General features: G+C 38.2%; 1 protein-coding gene across 1 annotated transcript; it reads right to left on the bottom strand.

The window, feature by feature from the left end:
- Nucleotides 1–7: 7 nt before the first annotated feature.
- kpna3 (karyopherin alpha 3 (importin alpha 4)) lies at nucleotides 8–21,497 on the bottom strand. Its single transcript, XM_077246283.1, has 17 exons — nucleotides 21,304–21,497; nucleotides 12,899–12,943; nucleotides 9,259–9,348; nucleotides 9,137–9,166; nucleotides 8,942–8,994; nucleotides 8,375–8,470; nucleotides 7,031–7,116; nucleotides 6,868–6,954; nucleotides 6,149–6,318; nucleotides 5,332–5,376; nucleotides 4,204–4,335; nucleotides 3,990–4,118; nucleotides 3,707–3,811; nucleotides 3,037–3,108; nucleotides 2,795–2,957; nucleotides 2,530–2,624; nucleotides 8–2,204 (listed from the first exon to the last, which is right to left on the bottom strand). Exons 1-17 carry the CDS (start codon nucleotides 21,370–21,372, stop codon nucleotides 2,106–2,108), a joined length of 1,566 nt encoding a protein of 521 aa, XP_077102398.1. The 5' UTR covers nucleotides 21,373–21,497; the 3' UTR covers nucleotides 8–2,105.
- Nucleotides 21,498–21,902: the final 405 nt, after the last annotated feature.

Here is a 21,902-nt window from a genome sequence, read left to right as displayed (position 1 = left end):
GGCACAATGAATTTCAACTCATTCTTTATCTTTAATATGCACAAGAGTTGAAAAAAAATACTGATGAGCCACCTTAAAGAGAAATTCAGTTCTAAAATTTATAAAAACATACAAACAATCAGAGGCCAAAATGCGATCTGTCGCTTTTTTAGATAATTTTTTTTCTTCAGCAAGTAAAAATCTTGCAACAAGCAATAAGCTTGTATCCATTTCTGATACAAGACAAAACTTCTTTAAAGTGGCTCGTTTTCTAGTTGTCTAGATAACTCCATGAATTTCAAACCAGTTTTTTTTCTTTTTGTTCAACAATAAATGGCTAATTCAAAAATCATCAGGGCTGCCTTTAGCTTCCTTACTGTCTTTTCAGCAGTTTGCGGCCCAAACACAACTACTTTAGTCCAACGGCAATTTTTCCCCATACATCCTTTTACAAGTTAATGCACAGGGAAAAAGAACAAAAAATAAAAGTCCAGTCACAACAGTAAGAAAGCCCATTTTCCAAATAATGACAATCATTTGCCATTACCAAACAAAAGTAAAAACAAAAAGAACAAATAAACAAAAAAGATACCCCCTAATGGCTGTAAATCAATAATCACAATGCTATTATTGTTCTGTAGCGTCCCAACAACGTCTACTGGACCTAAGTGTGGTAGCTTCTCATTATATACCTAAACAAGAAATATAATTGTATTTTTAATTGGTACGATTAGGTTTTGTAGCAAGTGAAATAAGATTTTTTTAAAAAGAAAAAAAAGGACCCACAATGTCATGGATCTCCTTTTCCCATTGCTTGTATAGTCAAAATTAAGCGAACATCGCTCTCCACTTACATTAAGCAATAAAACGGGAACAACCCAAAAGTGTGCGCGTAAGACTGGAAAAACTGCAAAAGCGGAAGATCCACTGATCAAAACAAAAAAAGAATTCACAATCCATTCACTGTTGCAAAGTTTCTTGTGGTTTGACTACCGAGTGCTGAAATGTACTGATTTAGTGAAAATATCCTCCAACCGGTTACAATTGGGCTTTTCCCAAAGAACTTATTACTATGGTTACAGACAGGAAGTAGAGAAGATGAATCCAAAAAATAAAGAGCGCTGCCAGAGCACTCTTGTTAAGCAGAAAGACCTGTTAAGGTGATCTCAATGAACTTCCAAAGGTTGGGGCGGCCCTTTAAAAGTCCTGGCCAAATTGACCCGACTGATGATCATCTCAAATAGGATCCTCCTTTGACACATCCGACAGTCCAATTGCAAACCAAAAAGATCGGCACAATGAATGTCCACTAAACTATCGCTGCAGAACTTGATAACTCAAAATGAGGGTGCTTGACCATCTCAGATGAGATTTTCTCCATTTAAGTTTGTGTGATCTGCTGACAAATTTTTTCTTCATTATCTTCAGTGTTCAGTAAAATATCCATAATTTTCAGGATGAAGAAAAAGCAAGAATTTGTGGCGATAATTTAAGTTCTGTTTGCACACCACATATTTAGAGACACTCCCTTCCCCCATTTGAATTATATTCCATGGAATAACCCATTAAAGGCTAGGTCACAGATTCAGATAAATGAGGGAGGGGGTCCAAATGGCTTAACACAGTAGAGGCTGGACGTCTGTCTGAGACTCGAAGATCATGACCAGAAATGCAATGTTTTGAGGGAAGGACTTTCTTGGAAACAAAAGAAAAATCCCTGCTTTTCTATTTCAGGAACATCTCTTTCTTTCCATCTTCCTTGGCTGATATGATGGCTGGTACAACAACAGAAGTTCCTATTATTGTTCATGCTCACCTATGTGTGTGAGGTGCTTGAAAGAAGGAGCAAAATATATTTCTTTTTTTTGGCAACTGCAGTATAATCTTGTTCTTTTTCTCTTCTATGTCTTGAGGTTGTTGAGAGCCATCCATGTTTTGAGTGGCGTTGAGACAGGTACTCAGAACCTTCAGTGCTATTTTCTTCTGTGTGAGCGAGTGTCATTTGAGCGTGGTGATTGGTTTGTTTTTCTGGTTAGTGAGTGGTTGGTAGATGATGGGTCAGTAGGTGGCAGGGGTTGAGGAGCAGCTGGGAAACCCACCGTTCCTGAGTTCGAAGCTCTGGTTGTCTAGAACTTGAACTCCTTGGTTTGTAGGTTGGAGGCTGGATCAAAATTAAATGTGCCTCCCTGGGTGGCCTCAGGAATCAGGCTGGGGTCCTCATCAATCTACAAGCAGAGCCAAAAAGAATTAAGGCCAGTTTATACCAAGGACAATAACTATAATGATAACTACAACTGTAAAGTTGCAATAGTCGCTCTAATTCTATGAAAATAGGGAAGTTCAAACCACAAGTATACCGATAACTACAGAGGTGAGATATCGCAGAAATCACTTTCAGAATGATTTTTTCCCCAACTGATGAATCAAAATCCACTCGACACTCGAGCTCAAGCATTTAAAGTGGCAGATGACAAAACTGCAGTCCGTGCTTAGAGTAAACTGAAAGTTATTGTCAAGCACTATACAGACATGCCAAGAAACAAGACTCACATCGTCTCCTGAAAAGTACTGATCGATGATTTCAAATGCAAGTTTATAGATGTCCTCATTTTCATGCTGCTGTAGGTTCTCGATTTTTTCCAATCCTGAAAGTCAGAAGCAAGACTATTACTGATCATCCTTTTTTCTACAAAATAAGTAAAAACATCAGTGAATGTACAGGTGAGATCATTTCAGACTACTGGTCATCTTTTAGAATACAACCAGTCGAAATATGAAGGAACCATGACACCCATTTCTACGCTGCATGCATTACCTCCACATTCTTCAATTATCTCAGCAATTGTGCTGGCTTCCTCCCCAGCCATGATGAGGATGTTTTTCAGTCCATCAAGAACCACCTGGACCACCTGAGAGTCTTTCACTGACAGCAGGTTGCAGAAGGGCGGGATCACGTTTTGTTGCACTAAGTACTCCACCTGCCGATTACAGCAAAATAACCAATGAAATGAAGGGAAAGTGGCTCTGAATCCAAGATTCATTGCAAATGGTTCAAACCTGATCTTTTCTTCCACTTATTGTCAAGTTGCTGATGGCCCATGCAGCTTCCTTCTGTGTTCCAAAATCACCCTGTTTTGAAAAACCATGATACATGTATTAGACTTGAAATTCAAGGTTTAGTTAGGGGAGTGTCTAAACTGGACTCTTCCAAGAGTCAAGATTCAGGCTTTAGAAATTACTTCAGATGCCATACAACAGATTATTAAAAATAAAATAATCATAGTATTAATAGGTTTTTACATTTTCTGAAGAAAGTAAGAGTGGTCCATGTCAATTATTAGGTGTTTTGAGTGGTTGCTTATTGGCCCAAGTCAAACAAGACCCAATCCCAAGTCTTTAGGATATTCTACTACTATTGCTTGGATTTAAAAGATAATTTTAACTTGAAAAATAAAGTTTTAGGACTTTAAAGAAATAGCATTATGACATAAAATAAGAAATAGCCTGCAGTGTTAAGATATTTAATTTGAGTATAATTTGTAATAAAAAATAAAATAGGAAAACGCAAAATAGAAGCATTTTTACATGTAGTCTCAGACTTTTGGATTCACAGTATAAATCCTATGGCAGTATTGCAAATCCGAAGCAAGGTGGTGTTAATGCTAAAAAGAAACTGCAAAAGGGTACAAAAGTGGATGTATAGCAGGCTACGCAGATAGAGTCTTACCTTGGCAAGCTGGTGAATGATCATGGGTATGAGACCAGCATCTATTACAGCCTGCACCTGCTGCTGGTTACCTGCTGTTATGTTGGACAGGAACCACACTGCCTCCTGCAGGGAAGAACAGACACATCACAGATGTACTCTAAACATGCACCACAGCGCTTACATTGGGAATGGGGAGATTTCTGGAGACATTTAGGAAATTAGGCAAGTAAATGTTTTAGGTTTCATCATCTTGATTACATTTCACACAAATGGGATCTGATGGGATGTGTGTTTGTCTCACCTTGTTGATCTTCTCTTTGGGGTGTGTGAGCAGGTTGGGAAAGTGAGAGAGGACGTCACAGTTGAGCACCACCTGAGTCTGCTCATCCGTCCCGGTTACAATGTTCCCCACCGCTCTCAGCGCTGCGGTCTGAGCAGGTGATACACAAACACTATCAGAAACCGGATTTGGGTTTCAGCGGAAAACAACTAGAGAAATCTGCGTTATTTTTTACCTGAACTTTGACCTCTTGGTTGCTGAGCAGTGGGACAAGGAATGGGACGACACCTGACTCTATTACCATCTGAATCTGCTCATTACCTCCATCTGTCAGATACGACAGAGCCCACACAGTGTCTACAAGAATCTAGAGAAAGCAAAAGATTTTAGTTTTCTAAATTAGTATCAGTCAAGACTCTATCATTTACTACACGGCTCCCAGATTGGTCAGTTGTTGTACTGACAGGTCAAATGGACTATTTGTCTTTCTTAGCGGAAGCTAAGATACATTAACAAAACAAATACATTAACAAAATATAGATTTTAGTTTAAATGTATATTTATTTGATAAGTAGCCATACAATAACTGGGATAAATGTACAGTCAGCCAATCATTAATGCAAAATAAAGTCCTTCAAGAAAATACAATAACCCTTTGCGTCACATCGAGCTTAAAATAAACTCAGTGTTTACTGTGCGATGATAACCAGCTGGTTGTACGTTATCACTTAGTAAAGAGACTAAAAACAGATTTACAACACTCATTCAATTAAAGGAGTCATCGAATGCAAAATTCACTTTTATATGGTGTTTGCATATAAAGGTGTCTTTGCAGTGTGTGGACAACCACCATACAATGAGCAAAATCCATTCACTCAAATCCTTTTAATCCTCAAAAAGCCTAAACAGTCTCAATCAAGCCGTTTGTATTTTCTGAGCAATATGATGTCGTATTGCTTATGCTCCGCCCACGACCACTGACGGACTGTCCCGTATTAGCATATGTCCCGTATTAGCATATTTCCGCCCTCAGCCATTTGTATACAGTCCACAAGGCAGCACTTTAAGTGTCTTGTGTCGACACCCCCCATGGAAAAGAGGGGTGGGGTGAGCAGTTGCTCATTATAATTTAAAGAGATGCACCAAAACAGGTCTCTATGAACAGAGCTGTTTTTGAGGAGGTAAACACGGTGTTGTTTTACACAACCATTGAGGAATTTTAACCAAAGTATGTTACAAACTTTACATGAAGACCCTAAAGAATCATATCAACTTGTGGAAAATGGGCATCCGATGACCCCTTTAAGAGCAACACTTCTGCTTTACAATTATTATTATTATTTTTTTTACATCTTGTACTTACATTTATATCTGTATGATATATGAGTACACAGAGGGCAGGAAGAATCTGTGAAAGAAAAACTGATATTTTAAAAGCTGATATTTCACCAGATTTTGTGAATAAGCACACAGCATATTAACATGAAGTCAGCTGTAGGACAACAGAATATTCATTAGATCTGCCATCAAAGAAACAGTTGTTATATTACACACACAAACACAGTGAAAACACCAGTCTAATGATTTCCTAGCAGGAGGTGGTACAATATGTTCCCTTCAGCTCAAAGCTATACCTCCAGATTACAGACAGAAGAAAACTTTGGCAAAATTGGCATGTAGATTATACAGCATAATAACGGCAACCCATGACTGAATAGATAGTAGCTAAATAGAAACGATACAGACTTCAGATTATTAAGAAAGGTTTAGTCTAAAACGCAAGAATGAAAATGCAGATAATATCTTGCATACTATTAAGATTTAAAAATCGTGGCACAGTGGTGCTTCACCGGATTAAATGCCGGTTGATAAACTGCTTTGTGCATATCAATCAGTCAAACAGCCAGCTAAGTGGATACATTTATCCAATCAAATCACTGTATTTCTATGCACTACAGCAGTCAGGCTTGAACCGACTTAATGAGAGCAGATAAATAGTGTGATGTGCTAAAAACACATTATTAATCTATGTTAACATTGATCAAGTGTTATTTCAGATGATTTAAAAACAGATGAGTTTTTGTTTACTAAACAATATTCAATTAAACAATTTATAGATCATTTTTACCAACTAAAAGAAATAAGTATTAAATGCACATAGAATCACATACACTCCTCACCTCTTGGACTGTTTCCATGGGTGGGGGTGGGTCTTTGTTTCGGCACAGATTGACAATGACCCAGGTGACGTTTCTCAAGAAGGTTATGGGGATGGAAGGATTAATAAACAACAAGAGAGGTTTGACCACACCGAGCGAGATGACGTAATCTCGACACTGAGGTCCATCACCTGCAAAGGCCCATAAATTACAAGCGGGTGTTAAAAAGTGTAAATAACACAACTGATGAGTATCACAGCTGTTACAACTCAAATTATATGGATCCAGATTTTTGGGGATACATTTGCAAGTTAAAATTGTTAATGCACTAAAGAAATGTAATAGCAGTAATTATATGAGAAAAGAAGCAAATGCTAATTAAACAAAGCATTTTTTTGGAAATATACTCCAGTACTATAGGTGGCGCAACGGAAGAAAAGATTTAAAAGGTTTGTGAGAGGTAAGTCAACTATAATTTAATCGAAAATTGTGTCTTTGGTGTTTAATTTTGGTTGAACCAACAGCTTTCAATGTGTTAACGCCACCAATGAGCATGCAGCAGCTGTTCTGGACATGACATCCAAAAGGTCACATCCCATTGGTTGGTTAGTATTTGTTGCCAGGAGAATAAAAAAAGAACTTACTCTCTCCTTGTTTTCGATATAAATTCTGGTTTTTGTTCTTTTCAGTTACAAAATTCAGTGGCAATAACAGTGTGAGGACATTTCACAGTTACTCACCAATGATGTTTCCCAGCGCCCACACGGCCTGCTCACACACATTCTGATGAGGAGAGTGGAGAAGTCTCAAAAACAATGGGACAGCATCTACACAGACAGGGAAAGAGAATGAGATAGCTGACAAAGTCAAAACAGTAGACGAAGGCCTGTGCAAACAACTTACTGGATTTGACCACTGCCTGTGTCTGTGCAGACGTCCCTGATGCAATGTTGGTCAAAGCCCAGGCAGCTTCAAACTGCAATGAAGGACTGATGAAGAAAAAGAGAGAGAAATGGAAGTTCAGATTTTTTTTTTGTGCTGGTGGTAAACACTTCACCTAGGACCACTCCGAATACAAAATGACCTTCTGCGATACTCTGGAAAGGACTCAGCAGGACTTTCCCACAGGATTCGGTTTGTAACCAGAACTGACCTTTATAAAAACTTTTTAACAAGTACACAACCACACTAACAGTTCTTGGCTCATTTAGAGTCAGACATGAAGACAAAAGCAATGATTTCAGTTTAAGTGAGACCACTGTAACACAGTCAACTATTGTCAGATGCATTTTCATGATTTTTCCAGTCATGTATGAAAAAAAAAAAAAGATCTTAAAAAAGATTTTAAAGGTATTAGTGGGGGGGGTCCATTTTTGTATCAAGTACCAATCATTATTTCTCCTTATAAATATGCATTTAAAAGATTCTGAAACCTCCACTTCATTTTGCTAACTTTGACCATATGGCCTCCAAATAAGTCAGCAAATCTGAACATGTTAAATAATTCACAGGAAGAAAGCGTTTCTCATTGCCTAAAAAAGGCATGGGCCGGTCATGGAGAAAGGTGTGACACCCGCCTAAGGACACTCATTTCTGTGCAGACTCACCAATTGACTAAAATGTGTAATTGTTTTGCTGTTGCTCAATAAGGCTTTAGAAATCCGGGCAAATTGTGTTTGATTTAGCATGTGAACTAAATGACTGAACGCACCGAAAAATCATTAAAGGATTACAGTCTGTTTCAGCATCATTACTCCAGTCTTCAGTGTCACATGATCCTTCAGATATCATTCTAATATGCTGATTTGCTGTTCAAGAAACATTTCTTATTATTATCAATGTTGAAAACAGTTGTGCTGCTTAATTTTGTGAAAACCAACCGTAATACATTTTTTTCAGGATTCTTTGATGAAAAGAAACTTCAAAAGAACATTTATCTGAAATAGAAATATTTTGTAACATTAAAAATGTCTTTACATTCACTTTTATAGTCAATTTCATGCATCTTGAATCTTACTGACCCCAAATTTTTGAACGGCAGTGTTCTCACTTGAGGATCTCCATCTAACATCCACCTTCTGCCTCATCTCTTATTCTTTTATCTCATTCACTTTCTCTACCATCATTCAAGATTGACATTGAAAACTTCATTAACTCTGATGCATGTTTGTACACAAACAGCACAATTAAAAAGGTGTCATTAAGTTTTAAATCATTTCATTTAGTGCAATGTATAGTCACACTCACTTGTCATCCCTCTCCAGGCATTTGACTAGGATTGGAAGGATTCCACATTTTATCAAGTCGTCTATGGGAGGATTTCTGTCACTTGAGAGCAATTTTCTGCGAGGACGGAAAAGAGAAAAATAGTCAGGCACTCTTTCATTCATTATCCAGCAAGTCAAATAAATGTCAGCAGTGTTAATGCAATCCATTTCAAAGAGACAAATCCAGCAAAACATATTTAATTACAAGCATAATTGACAGAGTACGTCATTGTTGTTTTGGGTTATGCTTTTGACATTCAGCTGATTTAACATTAATCAGGCTACTTCAAAAAAAACCGGTAACATCAATAAAATGTGATGCATTTTTTAATTATACTCAAGGAATATAAATTAGTTTAGGACTTATTAGTCTTTAGACTCGCACACACTGATGAATCATGTCCATAAAGTCCAGGCATGTGTATTAAAGCAAAAAGAGTCTCATATGTTGACTTGAGGTTATTAAAGAGCATGAGGTTATGAGAGATGTTTTTAGAAGACATTCATGTGTAACATTCAAATCTTTTAAAACATCACAACACTTTACCTGGCTGCTTGCACTGCACTGAGCTGCACAACTGCATTGTCACTGGTGGCATTCTGAAGGAAAAAAAGATAAAGGAGAAATGGAGAATGAGAGGAAGAAGGGGTCGCTCAACACCCACACTTTGAGAAGTGCTGCTGTGTGCGCTGACCCTCCGAATCAGTTATTTATCAGACATTTACCACTTCAAAACCTTACCTGTAAGATGGCATCTAGCGTTACATTTTGCTGAGGAGAAACGGAAGAGAAAATTTTAGACCAACTATGTAAAGGAAAACGGAAGATAAGGAGGGAGATGAAATGAGTAGAAAGCCTCTTACCCCTTTGAAGTCAGAGTCCACATCGGAATCTTCCAGACTCTCTTCCTGTGGAACATTTCGTTTCTTCAGGAGATGCTCGTCTCTTTTGTTCTGTACGGGTTGAGAAATTAAGTAAATATTAGGTCCTCTGTGAATACATGCACTTCACACAGACCAAAACAAATACAAATTAATCTGAGATTTAACAGACTTAATACATGTGAGGAAATCATAGAACACACTCTTAAGTGTGAATTAATGTCATGTATATTTAATAAAGGTGTTTTTATTTTTAATAAACCATCATTTTAAAGAGGTTATATCGTACATTTTCCCTTAAAGACCTTTAAAATCAAATGGCTGTTTTTTCTGCTGTGCCTTTAATACAACAATCCTCTGCTTAAATACAGGGGTTCAATGTGCTGCACAAACTAAGAGTTCAGAATGAAATTACTTAATTTTTATATTTTGTTAAATACAAACATAAGCTGCTCGTTTCTAACACTTGGATCCTTCAGAAGGAACTGCACAGCGGAAGGTACTACATACAGCCAGAAAAAACTTTTTTTGATAGACTTTATCACATTTTTCTAGTTGTTCTGACGTTTAGCAAGCATCTAGAGTACTTCATTACCTAAACCTGAAGAGGCGTCGGACAAATCAAAACACCAAATAAGTTGGTATACAGGCAGTTATGTGTAAATGTTTCAGGTTGATAGTTTTTCAGTGTTTTAATTTTTCTCAGTTTTAGTTAAGAAATGTGCAGTATGTTCCCACATTGCAACAAAATCTTATTTTTCCCACAGATTAATCAGTTTTTAATAGTAGTGTCTGTTCTTTAACTGAACTAAATGATTTTAATTACTATAAAAAAAAGAGAAAAAGAAACGTGCAACGGTGGACAAGTGATGTGTGCTGTGTTACACTGTGTAACACCGACTATCGCAGCAAGCCTAATTGAGAAAAATGGATTTTCTCACGAAACCCTTAAATAGAATATTTTGCAGCTGATGTTAATGAAATAAATTAACAGAACAATATCGAACCCTTGAAAAAAAAAAAAAAAAAAAAAAAGACAAATAACTGCAAAAATGGCACACAGAAAGTCACTTCAGGTTTTAGGCTGTGTGAGAAAATAATGTGAGGGTGAGCGGTCTGTGACGCTAATGTTAGAGCAAACTGGAATGCTAAGAGGAATGTCTCACACACAGAGGACAGCAGCAATCTGTCCGATTCCTCTGGGCTGACAGTATAACCGCCTAATATGGACAGGACATGCTGCGTCACCCAATCCAGCACCAAATGCATCAAGATCAAGGCTGTGGGACTAAACTTCTGCTTCACATCAACTCTGGCCTATCAGATCAACAACACGGGATTTCTACGCACTCAGACTGCGACACAAAGCACGGTAGCCATTTGTCATAATGGTCTTTGTCAGAGGCTGAAGGCAGCTTGGTTTCTGGTGATGACATGATACTTTATGAAGTAGGGACCTGTCACAGTTTTTTATTAGATGTAAAACCCGTAAAAATACACAAGTAGTTCTAGCGAGGTTCGGAGTGCCGTGCCCAAAAGAAAGGGAGGAGGGCAGGGGAGAAGTGTGTGACGAGGGAAGCCCCTCATGACAACCTCCTTCTTGGGGTGCAGCCAACCAGGGGCCCCGTGACCATGGATGGCATGACCCAAATACTGCAGGCGCAAACCAGATTTCCAAAAGAAACAGCTCACCAGCTGAGAGAACAAAGCCATGTGAAGGCTTCAATAAGCAATTTTTTGCGGTTGTTTTTTTAAACAAGGACTAATAACATTTGTCGTGTTTTTCTGCTAAGTAAAATTTAAAAGAAGTTATGACACATGACTGCTAACAAAAGCGAATATCTCAAGCATGTGAAATCGTGGCTCTAATGTCTGCTACAGACTGTGTGATTTCGGCAATCCTTTAAAGATCATTACAAATCACAGTACGACATGGATCTAATAAACTTGTACGACATTGTATGTAGACTGTACGATGATGACGCATTGAATTCAGCATGCGCTAGTGCTAAAGAAATAGAGCAAGATGCACTTCGGCAATTGTGTTTTTTATGTGCACTGAAAAAAAGCGAGCGAAATAGGAGAATATGGACTAAGGAAAAGAGGCCAACTTGGCATGTCATTTTTGCAAATGGAGCTTGAGGTATATAGTTAAGTTATAGCGACATGTCGCATTGATACACAATTTCATGTTGCATTTTTATTGGCTAGTCAGTAGACGTAGGTCTACACACTGTGAGATGATCATGCTACATTTATGACACTGTCTGAAAAATGATTGAAGGCCATCTTTGGTCGCAAGACAGTGACAAAGGCCATCTTTGAACCTCTCTCACTGTATGACATAGGACCACCGTTTAGCAGCCACGACCACAGAAATCGCCATGATTGGACAGCTTTTATCTGGGACAGCCCAAAAAATTACACTGTGTACCGGGTGTTGATCAGATCGTGTGTTTGACACAGCAGCAGGATCCTTCGGTCTCTGGTATCTGATTCATAATGTTAAATGTTTGGTCAACATTTGATTACACTATCAGTTTTGTCACTATACACTATGTTTAGAGTGAGATGCCTTACAGAATAGACAGAACAGAAAAATCCTAAATGCAACGTCCTGAAGCAAGAGCAAAGCATCTGTGCAATCACATGCAATCACCACCTGCTTAAGTTTACTGTAATGCATGAAGAGACTCCACGCTGAGGCCACATTTAAGCTACAGATGCTCCTCTATTTCCTGCAACAATGTACCCGCACAATCACATCATCTCACACAACGCTGCAGCTAGACTTTAGGGTCTTTTTTCATAGTTCCTATAACTAATGGTGGAAGCATGGCAGTCGCTACAGGGGCAAAAGGTGGTGACGATTCTAGGGGCCACCAGCTTTTAAAAGTCGTCATTTACCCCATTTACTTTGTTAGCGCACATTACTAGTCTTGTGAACAATTAATCCATGCAAGTTAATACACAGAAAAAAATGTTTGTCGTGGTAATCTTTAAGCTATGAGCGAGGGATGGAGTGGAGGTGCGCTAAAGTAAAACCCTGCCCTCAATTCAATATTTTGGCCCACAGGAGTTGAAACGGATGTTTTAATGCCATCTCTTATTTATCAGTAGCAAAATATCGCATTATTGTGAATCAGTTCAAACTCCATTTCAGTAAATTAATTCAAAAGTCACCCACTAAAAGTAAACAAGCTCTATAAATACATAAATTCCAGATAATTTCAGAGCAAATGCATATTGCTAGTGAAGACATTTGTTTTTAGCTTCATAGCCCAACCCTAAATGAGACAGAGGAACTATTCAGAGCTCTTACATTCAGCGGTAAATACAAACCTCAAGTGCCTACTGAATCACCACAATCAACAGCTTAATGTTGTTGGTAAGAGTGCACGTAGTTATTTAGGAATGAAAAAACTAAAGAGGGGTGAGAATCAATTTTGTAAGTCTGGTTTATTTCAACCAACATTCTCTGATGAGTCACATGTATTGCATCAGAATGCAATGTTCAGCTACACATGTAGCTTAAATACTTCCATCCACAGGAAACTTGCAAATGATCAGTGACTATGCAAATAATCCTGAAACAATAACAGACCATTAATTGTGAACTTACCTTTCTCAGTTCTACTGTCACTTCATTACGATGTCTTCGCATCGTCTGAAAAAGAAAAGAAATAGGTTGCTTAAGTACAGTATAACATATCTGAGGTATAGAGTGTGACAAAAATAAATTCTAAGATAACTTTCAGAGTTGTACGTTACGCCAGAGCATTGTGGGTGGTTGGTTTAAGTTTAATACTAGGATTTAGCAACTTGTTCAAATCCACAAGTGATTCACACACTGCCACGGTGACACCCTCTAATGGGCTGTAATGATCCAAACAAAATGCCAACCAAAGTCTTGCCATTCCAACAGAACAAAGAGGCAACCAACCGTGGTAACCATGGTGACGGCAGAACCCAGCTGTCACTCAGTCCTCTGTTTAGACAATCACATTTTGGGGCCATTCTATTAGAACTGTTCCATAAAACCCAACAGAACAAACATCTGCACAAGACAGAGCAGCAGGAATATATCTGGAGCAAAAAAACACATTCAGGTCGCAATGAAATGGAAGTAGAGATGGATATTTTATTCCGTATTGTAATGTACGTCAGAATGTAATGGATTATCAAAAAAGAAACAATGTAGGGTAGGGACTGTTGATTGGATTTTGACATGCAAAAGTAGATTCAGATAAAAGTGAGATTTCAGGGACAGGATATAAGCGGACTAAATGGTTCATAGTAAGATCTAAAACATGCACTTACTAAATATATAAGAAGAATTTTCATTTAATTCCGACTTTGACAAGATGGGCAGGTCACTTATCACAAATGGTTCTGCTCCCTAATTTATTTATTTTCTTTAATATACAACTTCAATGGGATGTAGCCTAGGAGGGAAAGTAAAAACATCAGCAGCTAACTATGCAAAGACTTCACATGCTGTGTGGTGGGGATGGTGGGACGGATCGGATTTGATCTTGTGACTGGGCATACTAGTTCATGTTACAGCAAACCCACACTGTGTCTTATGCAATCCAAAAGTCATGAAGGGGAAAGCGAGAGGATGTAGAAGCAAAACCGACAAACAAGAAAGGGAAACAGAAAAGGACTAAATACCAGCATTTATTTCTGAATGACTAATTAAATATTTCAGGAAGTTCAATCATTCAATACTCAAAGTAAGAGTTCAAATTATGCATTTTTTACAAGTAAATTATTCAAAGTGACTTACAGTGCATTAAATGCATATTTATCAATTTGTGTTCCCTAGGAAATGAACCCATGACATTGGTATTACTAGCATTCTGCACTTTAGTCCCCGTTTACACACCTGGTATTAAGATGTGTTTTGATCGATCAGATTACAACAAGTAGAGAAGGGTAGATGCATAGCCTACCCGTTTACAGCTGGTATTTTAATTCTTCTCTTTTGTCCACTTTCAACCACTTCTGTCCTGACTTTCTTCGAGTGTAGGGTCTATGGGCTGGTAAATGTATGGGTTTTTTTCAGATCCTTCGATCTAACGGAGAAAATAAGCAATTTACATATGAACGCGCCCGGGGACAACGAAAAACATACGGAGAACATCAGCTTTCGTTTCTGCTCTGACAGCCGATGCGAGTGTGTTAGAAATCAGGAATGGTGAGAGAACATTGTGCTTGGTAGGTTTTTCGTCTTCAAACCAAACTTGGGTGGCTTACCATAATGTTTACACATTAGGTCAGTAGGCGGAGAGTAGGAGGACTTTTGAGGCTGTTTGAACACATTCGACCAAATGAGAGCAATCCGGTCAAATGCGTTTTCAACTACATCTGGAAGTGGTCGAAAGTGGACAAGCTCAAAACTTTTTAGGGTCATCCACTTGTGATCCGATCGACCAAAATGCATCTTAATACCAGGTGTAAACAGGGCTGTAGTTGAACAAGAAGCCCCATAAAACAAAATGCTCACCCTTCCAGTTAGAATTCAATTTATGTAACATGATGTCTAAAGCTGTATTTCAATTGATGCCAGATTTGAACTGGTTTCACCTGCAAAAGCACCATGGCTCAATGTTGAACAAACACTAGGCCACATTTCCACCTACTTCAAGGATTCAACTAAAAAAAACAAGAAATTCTTTCCTGAATTCCTGAATACGCAACATGAGCAGTATTTTAGTGACTCATGCGTTATGTATGAGTCACAGCAGAATGACAGGAGGGCAGAGCCGAGAGGAAGCACTCCAGGAGTCAGTGGACAGAGGCTTCGCCGGTGACATGACAGCTTGACACTCTTGAGACCAGCATAATGACACAGTATGTGTGCATGTGCTTGTCTGGTTGCCAGCATGGTCTGAGGACATGCTGTCTCACTCCTGTAAGGTCCACGACATGCTAATAAATAGGTTGACTGCACAATAGCCACAAACATCAGGCTTGACTCATTTTTAGACTGTGATGCTTGCTACACAAAGGTCATGGGTTCAATTCCTAGGGAAAACGCATAATGATAAAATTAATTTCTTGAATGCAACCAAGTTGGCATATTGTGTAATTATAATATGTTACCAGCTCATATTTTAGCTAAAGCATCTGGCACACGCAAAATAGCAGGATGTAGGCTAACTGAGGAAATTTCTTTATGTTATTAAATAGGACTAGGTTGACTATATGAATTTTACATGGTTTAATGTTCTCCACAGTGATTCTTAAATCCAAAGAACTATCTTTTTGGGGGGGGGGGGGGGGGTTGTAAGGTTTACACGACACCGTTTTTTGTGCCTTTTGGCCGTTCATTTACAAGACAACGGAGTTTTCGGGGCCTAAAAATGCAACCTTCTGAAAATGGGTTTCAAAGTAAGTTTTTGAAAATGATACCGTTGTCTCCATGTAAACTACAAAAACAATGTGAAAACGGTGACGTCATGCTTGTGTGTATTGCGTGTTCAGTCTATAGGCGCGCACATGATTCTTTACAGAATGACATCGCCAACTACTAGCCTAGCAGCAGAATACAGCGATTTTAAATGTTTTACGGATCCAAGTGAACTGAGATTTGAACTGAGATGTAATTATCAGGTTTCGCAAAAAATACAAAAGGAAAAACTTTTCTTTTTTTAGTACATTGTTGTCATGTAAACATACCTTTAATCTATGCTGTTTTTTTGTTGATGCATGAGCAAAACTTCAGTAAACATCATTTGTAGCAAGTCTGGCATCCAATCATCGCAATAACTTCTGTACATCATTGCTTACGTTGCAGGACAGCCCACTACTGGCGGAACCCTTGCAATGTGTTTAAATGGAATTCCCTAGCCCTTGATCACTGGAATCTGCTATGGAGATGATTTATTATTTACAGTTCTTTTCCTTATGAATTTGTTTCATGCACCATTCTATAGGCCTGCATGTATGCTTGTGCTGTTAAAAAATTAAATATAAATATATATATACACAATATTAATAATACACAAATGAAAATTATAACAATATAATAAACGTTACTAACAACTGTGTTGTTAAAGTCAGCTTACGGTAGCTAGAACTAATGTTGTCAAAAATATTGATATTTTGATATGTATCGATACTGAAATATCTGAAACTATTTCAATACTCCTTTCGGCAGTATCGATACCAGCTGCACTTTCTTGCTCTCCCCTCTTCTCATTCAGAAGTCTCATTCACTCCGGTTAAATAGTGTTGGTGTGACCAGGTCTAAATTTCAGGGCGGGATTGCGCATAATTCCACTCATTCCCACAGATTCTGTGCTCGCATCCGAACCGCACACACATAATAAAGCCGCCTCTGACATTCAAGTGCCAAAATTAGCTCTTTTCACAGCTTATTAATGGTCAAATACACTTGAAAATAATGTCAATGCCCATCTTAGTGAGTGGCCTATTAACGTTAACACAGTGGTAAACAGTTCAGAAAGAATGTGTAACTAACAGTAACAGTATTTTGTGATCTTTTCAGAAGAAATTTGATTGTCTAGACTTTCAATAGATGGACAAAAAAAAAGAAATATTAAAAATATCTATGACAGTAAATGCAGGGGTTTTCCTGTGGTATCCCTGTGATATCAAAAATCAATACTTAAGGTATTGTATCGAAACTTAGAAATTCCGTTATCGTTACAACACTAGCTAGAACAAGTATTAAATGAGGTTAAATGTCAAATTAATGGCAATATCATACACTAGCCTGTGGGGGGTGGAAGTAAATTAAGCGCGAACTGATGTGAAGTCACAAACATGGTGCATTGTAGTCTACAGATCTGCCTGAAGTGTACGAGTAGACTCGCTCAATCTGTCAAAATTGAGGGGTGGAGGGTCTGTCCAAATAAACTTCCCTCGTCCACTTGACAAAGTAGAACACACTTCAAAATGACGTTGGAGATTCCACAGAGGGGAAGAGCTTAGGGAAGTTTAACACAGCCCAGATTAGCTCTTCCTCTTTACTATCAGTTGTAGCGTTAAATAAATATGAACATCAGAAGGCATGATGAAAGATACAGTACAACTTACTGAAACGTATGTCTCATGTAATCACTTAATCAGCATTTCAACTGAGGAAAGATGTCAATAAAACAGCTTGTAAACAATGTTACATTTACCTCAGGAAAGCCACTCGTGAGTATTTTACTGAATATATGCACTATATTAGATATTAGGCGAATTATATTTAACCTGTTAGTGATGTCTTATTTAATAAATGTTTGAATAAATCTTCCATGAGAAGTTATGACAGCAACCATTTAAATGTTTATATTTCAACAACACATTGTAGGAAGTGACAATTAAATCATTACATACAAAAACTGCCTTGTGCAAATAAATGCTTGCATACAACTCAGATTTTGATCAAAACAAAAAGCAATTGAATGCAATAGTTTGTTGTAAATCTAAATCTTTAAAATTATATTAACTTTACCAACATACAGGGTTCCCGGCCTGCGTAGTTAACAGCATTGGTTGGGATTTTTAATCAAATTAATCAAATCTAGATCAGAATCAAATCAAGAACAAATCCAAATCAATACCCAGCCCCATAACCCAATCACAAGTGGTCTGTGGTTATAATGTGCAAATTTGAACAAACTCTTCAGACCCTCTTCTGACAATTATTGAGGTTGGCATCAAGAGAGTATGTGACATTTCAGACAAATCAAATGGCTTTGTTTCTTTTTCCACAGCCACTTAGCAATGCAAAACACAGCAGCACTCGTCATTCCCTCAGTTAGCTACAAGTACATCCTTGTTATTGGCTAAATCTAGCAGCTAATGAGCCGAAGTATCCCACAGTTCCACAGTCCGCTGCTGGCCACATCAAAGGGATCATCCACGAGCCCTTCGCTCTTAGGAATACAAGATGAGAAATCTGAATCTACTTTGCAAATTCCCGGAATAGCTGCAGAAGGACGACAGCGTTGCTGGCTTCATCCAAAGCCATGTGTGTCTGACGCCTGAGTCACACCAGCGGCCTATAGTCAGTTGCAGTCAATTCGCGCCATTAATCTTGAAGGAGACCTGAGGGGTTCCTCGGATGAGCTCAAGGCAGAAGATGATAATGATGTCTAGTATCAACAGGGTATGCGATAATGCGAGTAAATGAGTTCTTCTTAAATGTGATCGCTGAACCTTTAAATATGTTATACTATTCATTTGAAAGTGACTTTGAACACTCATTATGGTGGTCCTCTGGGTTAGACGTGACGTTAGCCATGTTTCTTAATTTAACTGAATGTGTTTGGTTATAGATGTCAAATCAACTCTATACAGCACTTTTCACAATACACATCATTTCAAATCAGCTTTACAGAAAATCATGATGATAAAGTCTGGAATATTTTAACGTCTTGCCTTAAGGCCTGTTCACACCAAGAACGATAGCTATAAGATAACTATATTAGCATCCACAACAGCAGACTAGCAGATTTTTTTTTTTCTTCGTTTAATCCAAGCACACACTGCAGTTATGTCATCTCCAACTTTATATCTTCCAGCTCTTTAAAGTCTGGTGGGTTCTGATTGGCTGTCATTGTTTTTATTGCTCATAAGCTGGGAAAAATTGTTCTGAAAGTGATTCCAACGATATTGTTTATCTGTGCTGTTATCGTTATAGCTGTGGTGTGGACTCTGCCAATCATTAATATTTAGATGGATTTTTAGAACTATATCTTTATCATTATAGTTATCAACCTTGGTGTGAACGGACCTTTAGTCGTAATTGACCCTTCGCAGGGAGCTTGATTGACAGGTGATCTGACCAATCATACTTCGCCATCCGCCATTTTGTCCGACAAAGCAGTCAGGAGAGTTAGTAGATTAACATGGAAGGATTTGAACTTGAAAAACTGAATATACTGACGCCTTTCCGCGGTTAAAACAACATTCCTTCTTATGTTCATTCATGTTTATTTGATGCTATAAATGAACTAGAAGGAAGAGATGATCGGTTCACGAGCAGCTTTAACTGAGGCTTACAGCGATCTGTCACGACACATTAAAGAGCCACAAAACGGTATTTATTGTTTAAATTTATTTTTAAAGATGACCAAATTTGAAAGGTGAGACTTTGTTTAATATCAAAAGTAACCGAAAAGTAACCTGGTCTGTCCTGTCTGTCAGCGTATTGTGAGTCTACTCTCTCATGTATTTTTCACTGCGTGAGAACATGGTGTGTGCGTGAGAGTGGCGTAGCTTGTCGGACATAGCAACAGTAACTAAGGGGGGCGGGTCTTTGCGAAGGGTCAATTGGCAGATTAGAGTTGGGCGATAATATGGTTTACATTTTGGGACAACAAATATTTATCGCTTTACTTAAGTGTACTGTTTGTATGCGGGTTTGCTACATATACAACATTAAATATATTTGTGGAAAATAAAAATATAAAGTTTACATTTTGCAGTAAGTGATCAAGAAGTTGACATTTGCTAATAGTATATATATCAAAAGATATACTTGTAGTTATAGGTTAAAGGTTTTATTCAATTTACAACTATTTGGTGTCAAACCCAACTATTAGAGACAAACCCAATTACTATTCGTTGATGTGTATCACTGCCATGGTTTTGTTTGTTGCTTTTTAACGCCATGCAAGCTTCTATGGCTATTTTCTGAGCGAGAAAAAATTATGGTAAAACAATTTCAGATGTTGTTTATAATTTATTTTTGCTAAAAAAAAAACTCTAAAACTATATTTGGGTTAACTCTTAAAAACTTCAAAAAAATAACTGAACATAAAATGTTTCTCACAGGTTTAAAACCAGCACAATCTTATAAAACATACTTCAACGATAAAAAAGCTTCGAAAAGGAAAAACATTTCAGTGGATCTTCTCACTGCCATGTGAGAAGATCCAATGATCCAATGATATCAATGACAGGTTTCAAATTTCAATCATATCGCCCATCACCAGACAGCTTAGCGGAGAGCTTAATTGAAAGTCATGACATACTTAAACATAACATACTGTAAATAGTAAATAAAAAATGTAGTCCCCTAGTGTGCAAGCCAAAGGCAACTATGGTAAAGAACGAAAAATTCCATTGCTGTGTTATATAATACTGCACAATCTGGCTTACTTCTAGGTCGCCTCTGCAGCCTGCATTGGGGTATGAATTTAGGAGCACTACCATCTGGAGGTTTTCATTCCAGTTTTAAGGTAATAAAATCCTGCTTATGTAGCTCTGACATACCTACAGGTGATGCTTAGATGCTAACTACCACACCAAAGGACAATCTGATTGAAGAGGAAAAGATGTTAACCAACTGACATTTCACAATGACATCTTTATTAAATCACCATAATCAGCTCTAATCAGTGGACACTAACATTAAGATGAACTATAGCAGGACTGCTAGACTGGCGTGGCTAAACAAGCAATAAAGAGGTCAGATGTCTCTGACTAGTCACTGGTTCAGTTTAGGACAGCTAACTGAAGCCGGTATTTAAACCGGTGTCTGTCGCATATATCTGGTTCGCACGATACATTTAAGCTTATTTGCTAATGTTTACGGAGTTTATCTTCTATACATAAATGTTAAAAAGTATGGGCAAGAAAACACACGAATAAACGGACTAGTAGACGATTAATCTGCCCCTTGCTAACCAGTTAGCAGCTAGCACACATGCTAACACGATAAATCTGCATGTTTTTGGCCCAGCGCAATTTAATACAGAAAATTAACAGGTGAGCCACCCAACCGACCTAATAAATAAACCTGTCTCAATATTACATGACTAAATAATGCTCTATAACAGCCCAAGTCCGAGTATAAGCCGCGATTAACTCGTGAATACTGAAGGGAAATGTGTTTAAAGAGGCCTCTATGTAGGCCGCGCCCGCTCCGCATGATGTTCTTGCTGGGTCCACAAACACCCGCTCCGATCCGACACCATAAAACCAGAACCACAGAGACTCAGGAGATGGGAAACGAACTGGGGGGGGGAGCCCGGAGTCCAAGGTATCCGGTGGACTTACCTCCACATCTCGCCCCTTGTTTTTAAAGCTCTTGATGCGATGGTTTTCCAAGCCGGCGTTTTCGGCCATGGCTCTGTGTGTATGTGTGTGTCTGTGGTGACTCCCGACCGACGCGCAGAGGAGCTCCGCTCAGGGAGGAGGAAGAGGAGCAGGAGGGCGGGGGGTGTATCGACGTCCGAGTCCGAGACGTGAATGAATCATTCACTTGAATCGGATCTTCTTTTTTTAATGAACTGGTTCACAAAATTAGCGGTTCTCTTTGACTCATTGAATCGCACCTTCTTTTTCTGAAATGTTACAAATAGCCTATAGCTAATGTCCTAGAAGTGAAAATATGTTTAGGACTTATTTTTAAGTTATGTTTTATCAACACGTTTTATTGGTTGTTTTGATTAAAACTAAAATCTGTTTTCTCAAAAAATCTGTAGAGCTAATTGTTTATTGTATATGAGCTGAATCGTGCGTGCAAAATTGAACATATAAAATAAATATAACTCCTTCATAATGGGAAAGATCCGAATCGCGAAAATGAGTCGGACCTCCCATCACTACGGGGAGTAGATGACGGTGTATTTAGAACCAGAGTGATGCGGAGACAC

Source organism: Siphateles boraxobius, unplaced genomic scaffold, assembly GCF_051911475.1.
Source record: "Siphateles boraxobius isolate OS27281-9 unplaced genomic scaffold, OSU_SipBor_1 29, whole genome shotgun sequence".
Taxonomy (NCBI): Eukaryota; Metazoa; Chordata; class Actinopteri; order Cypriniformes; family Leuciscidae; genus Siphateles; species Siphateles boraxobius.
The sequence above is the reverse complement of the archived record's forward strand: the minus strand, read 5'-3'. Positions and strand labels throughout refer to the sequence as shown.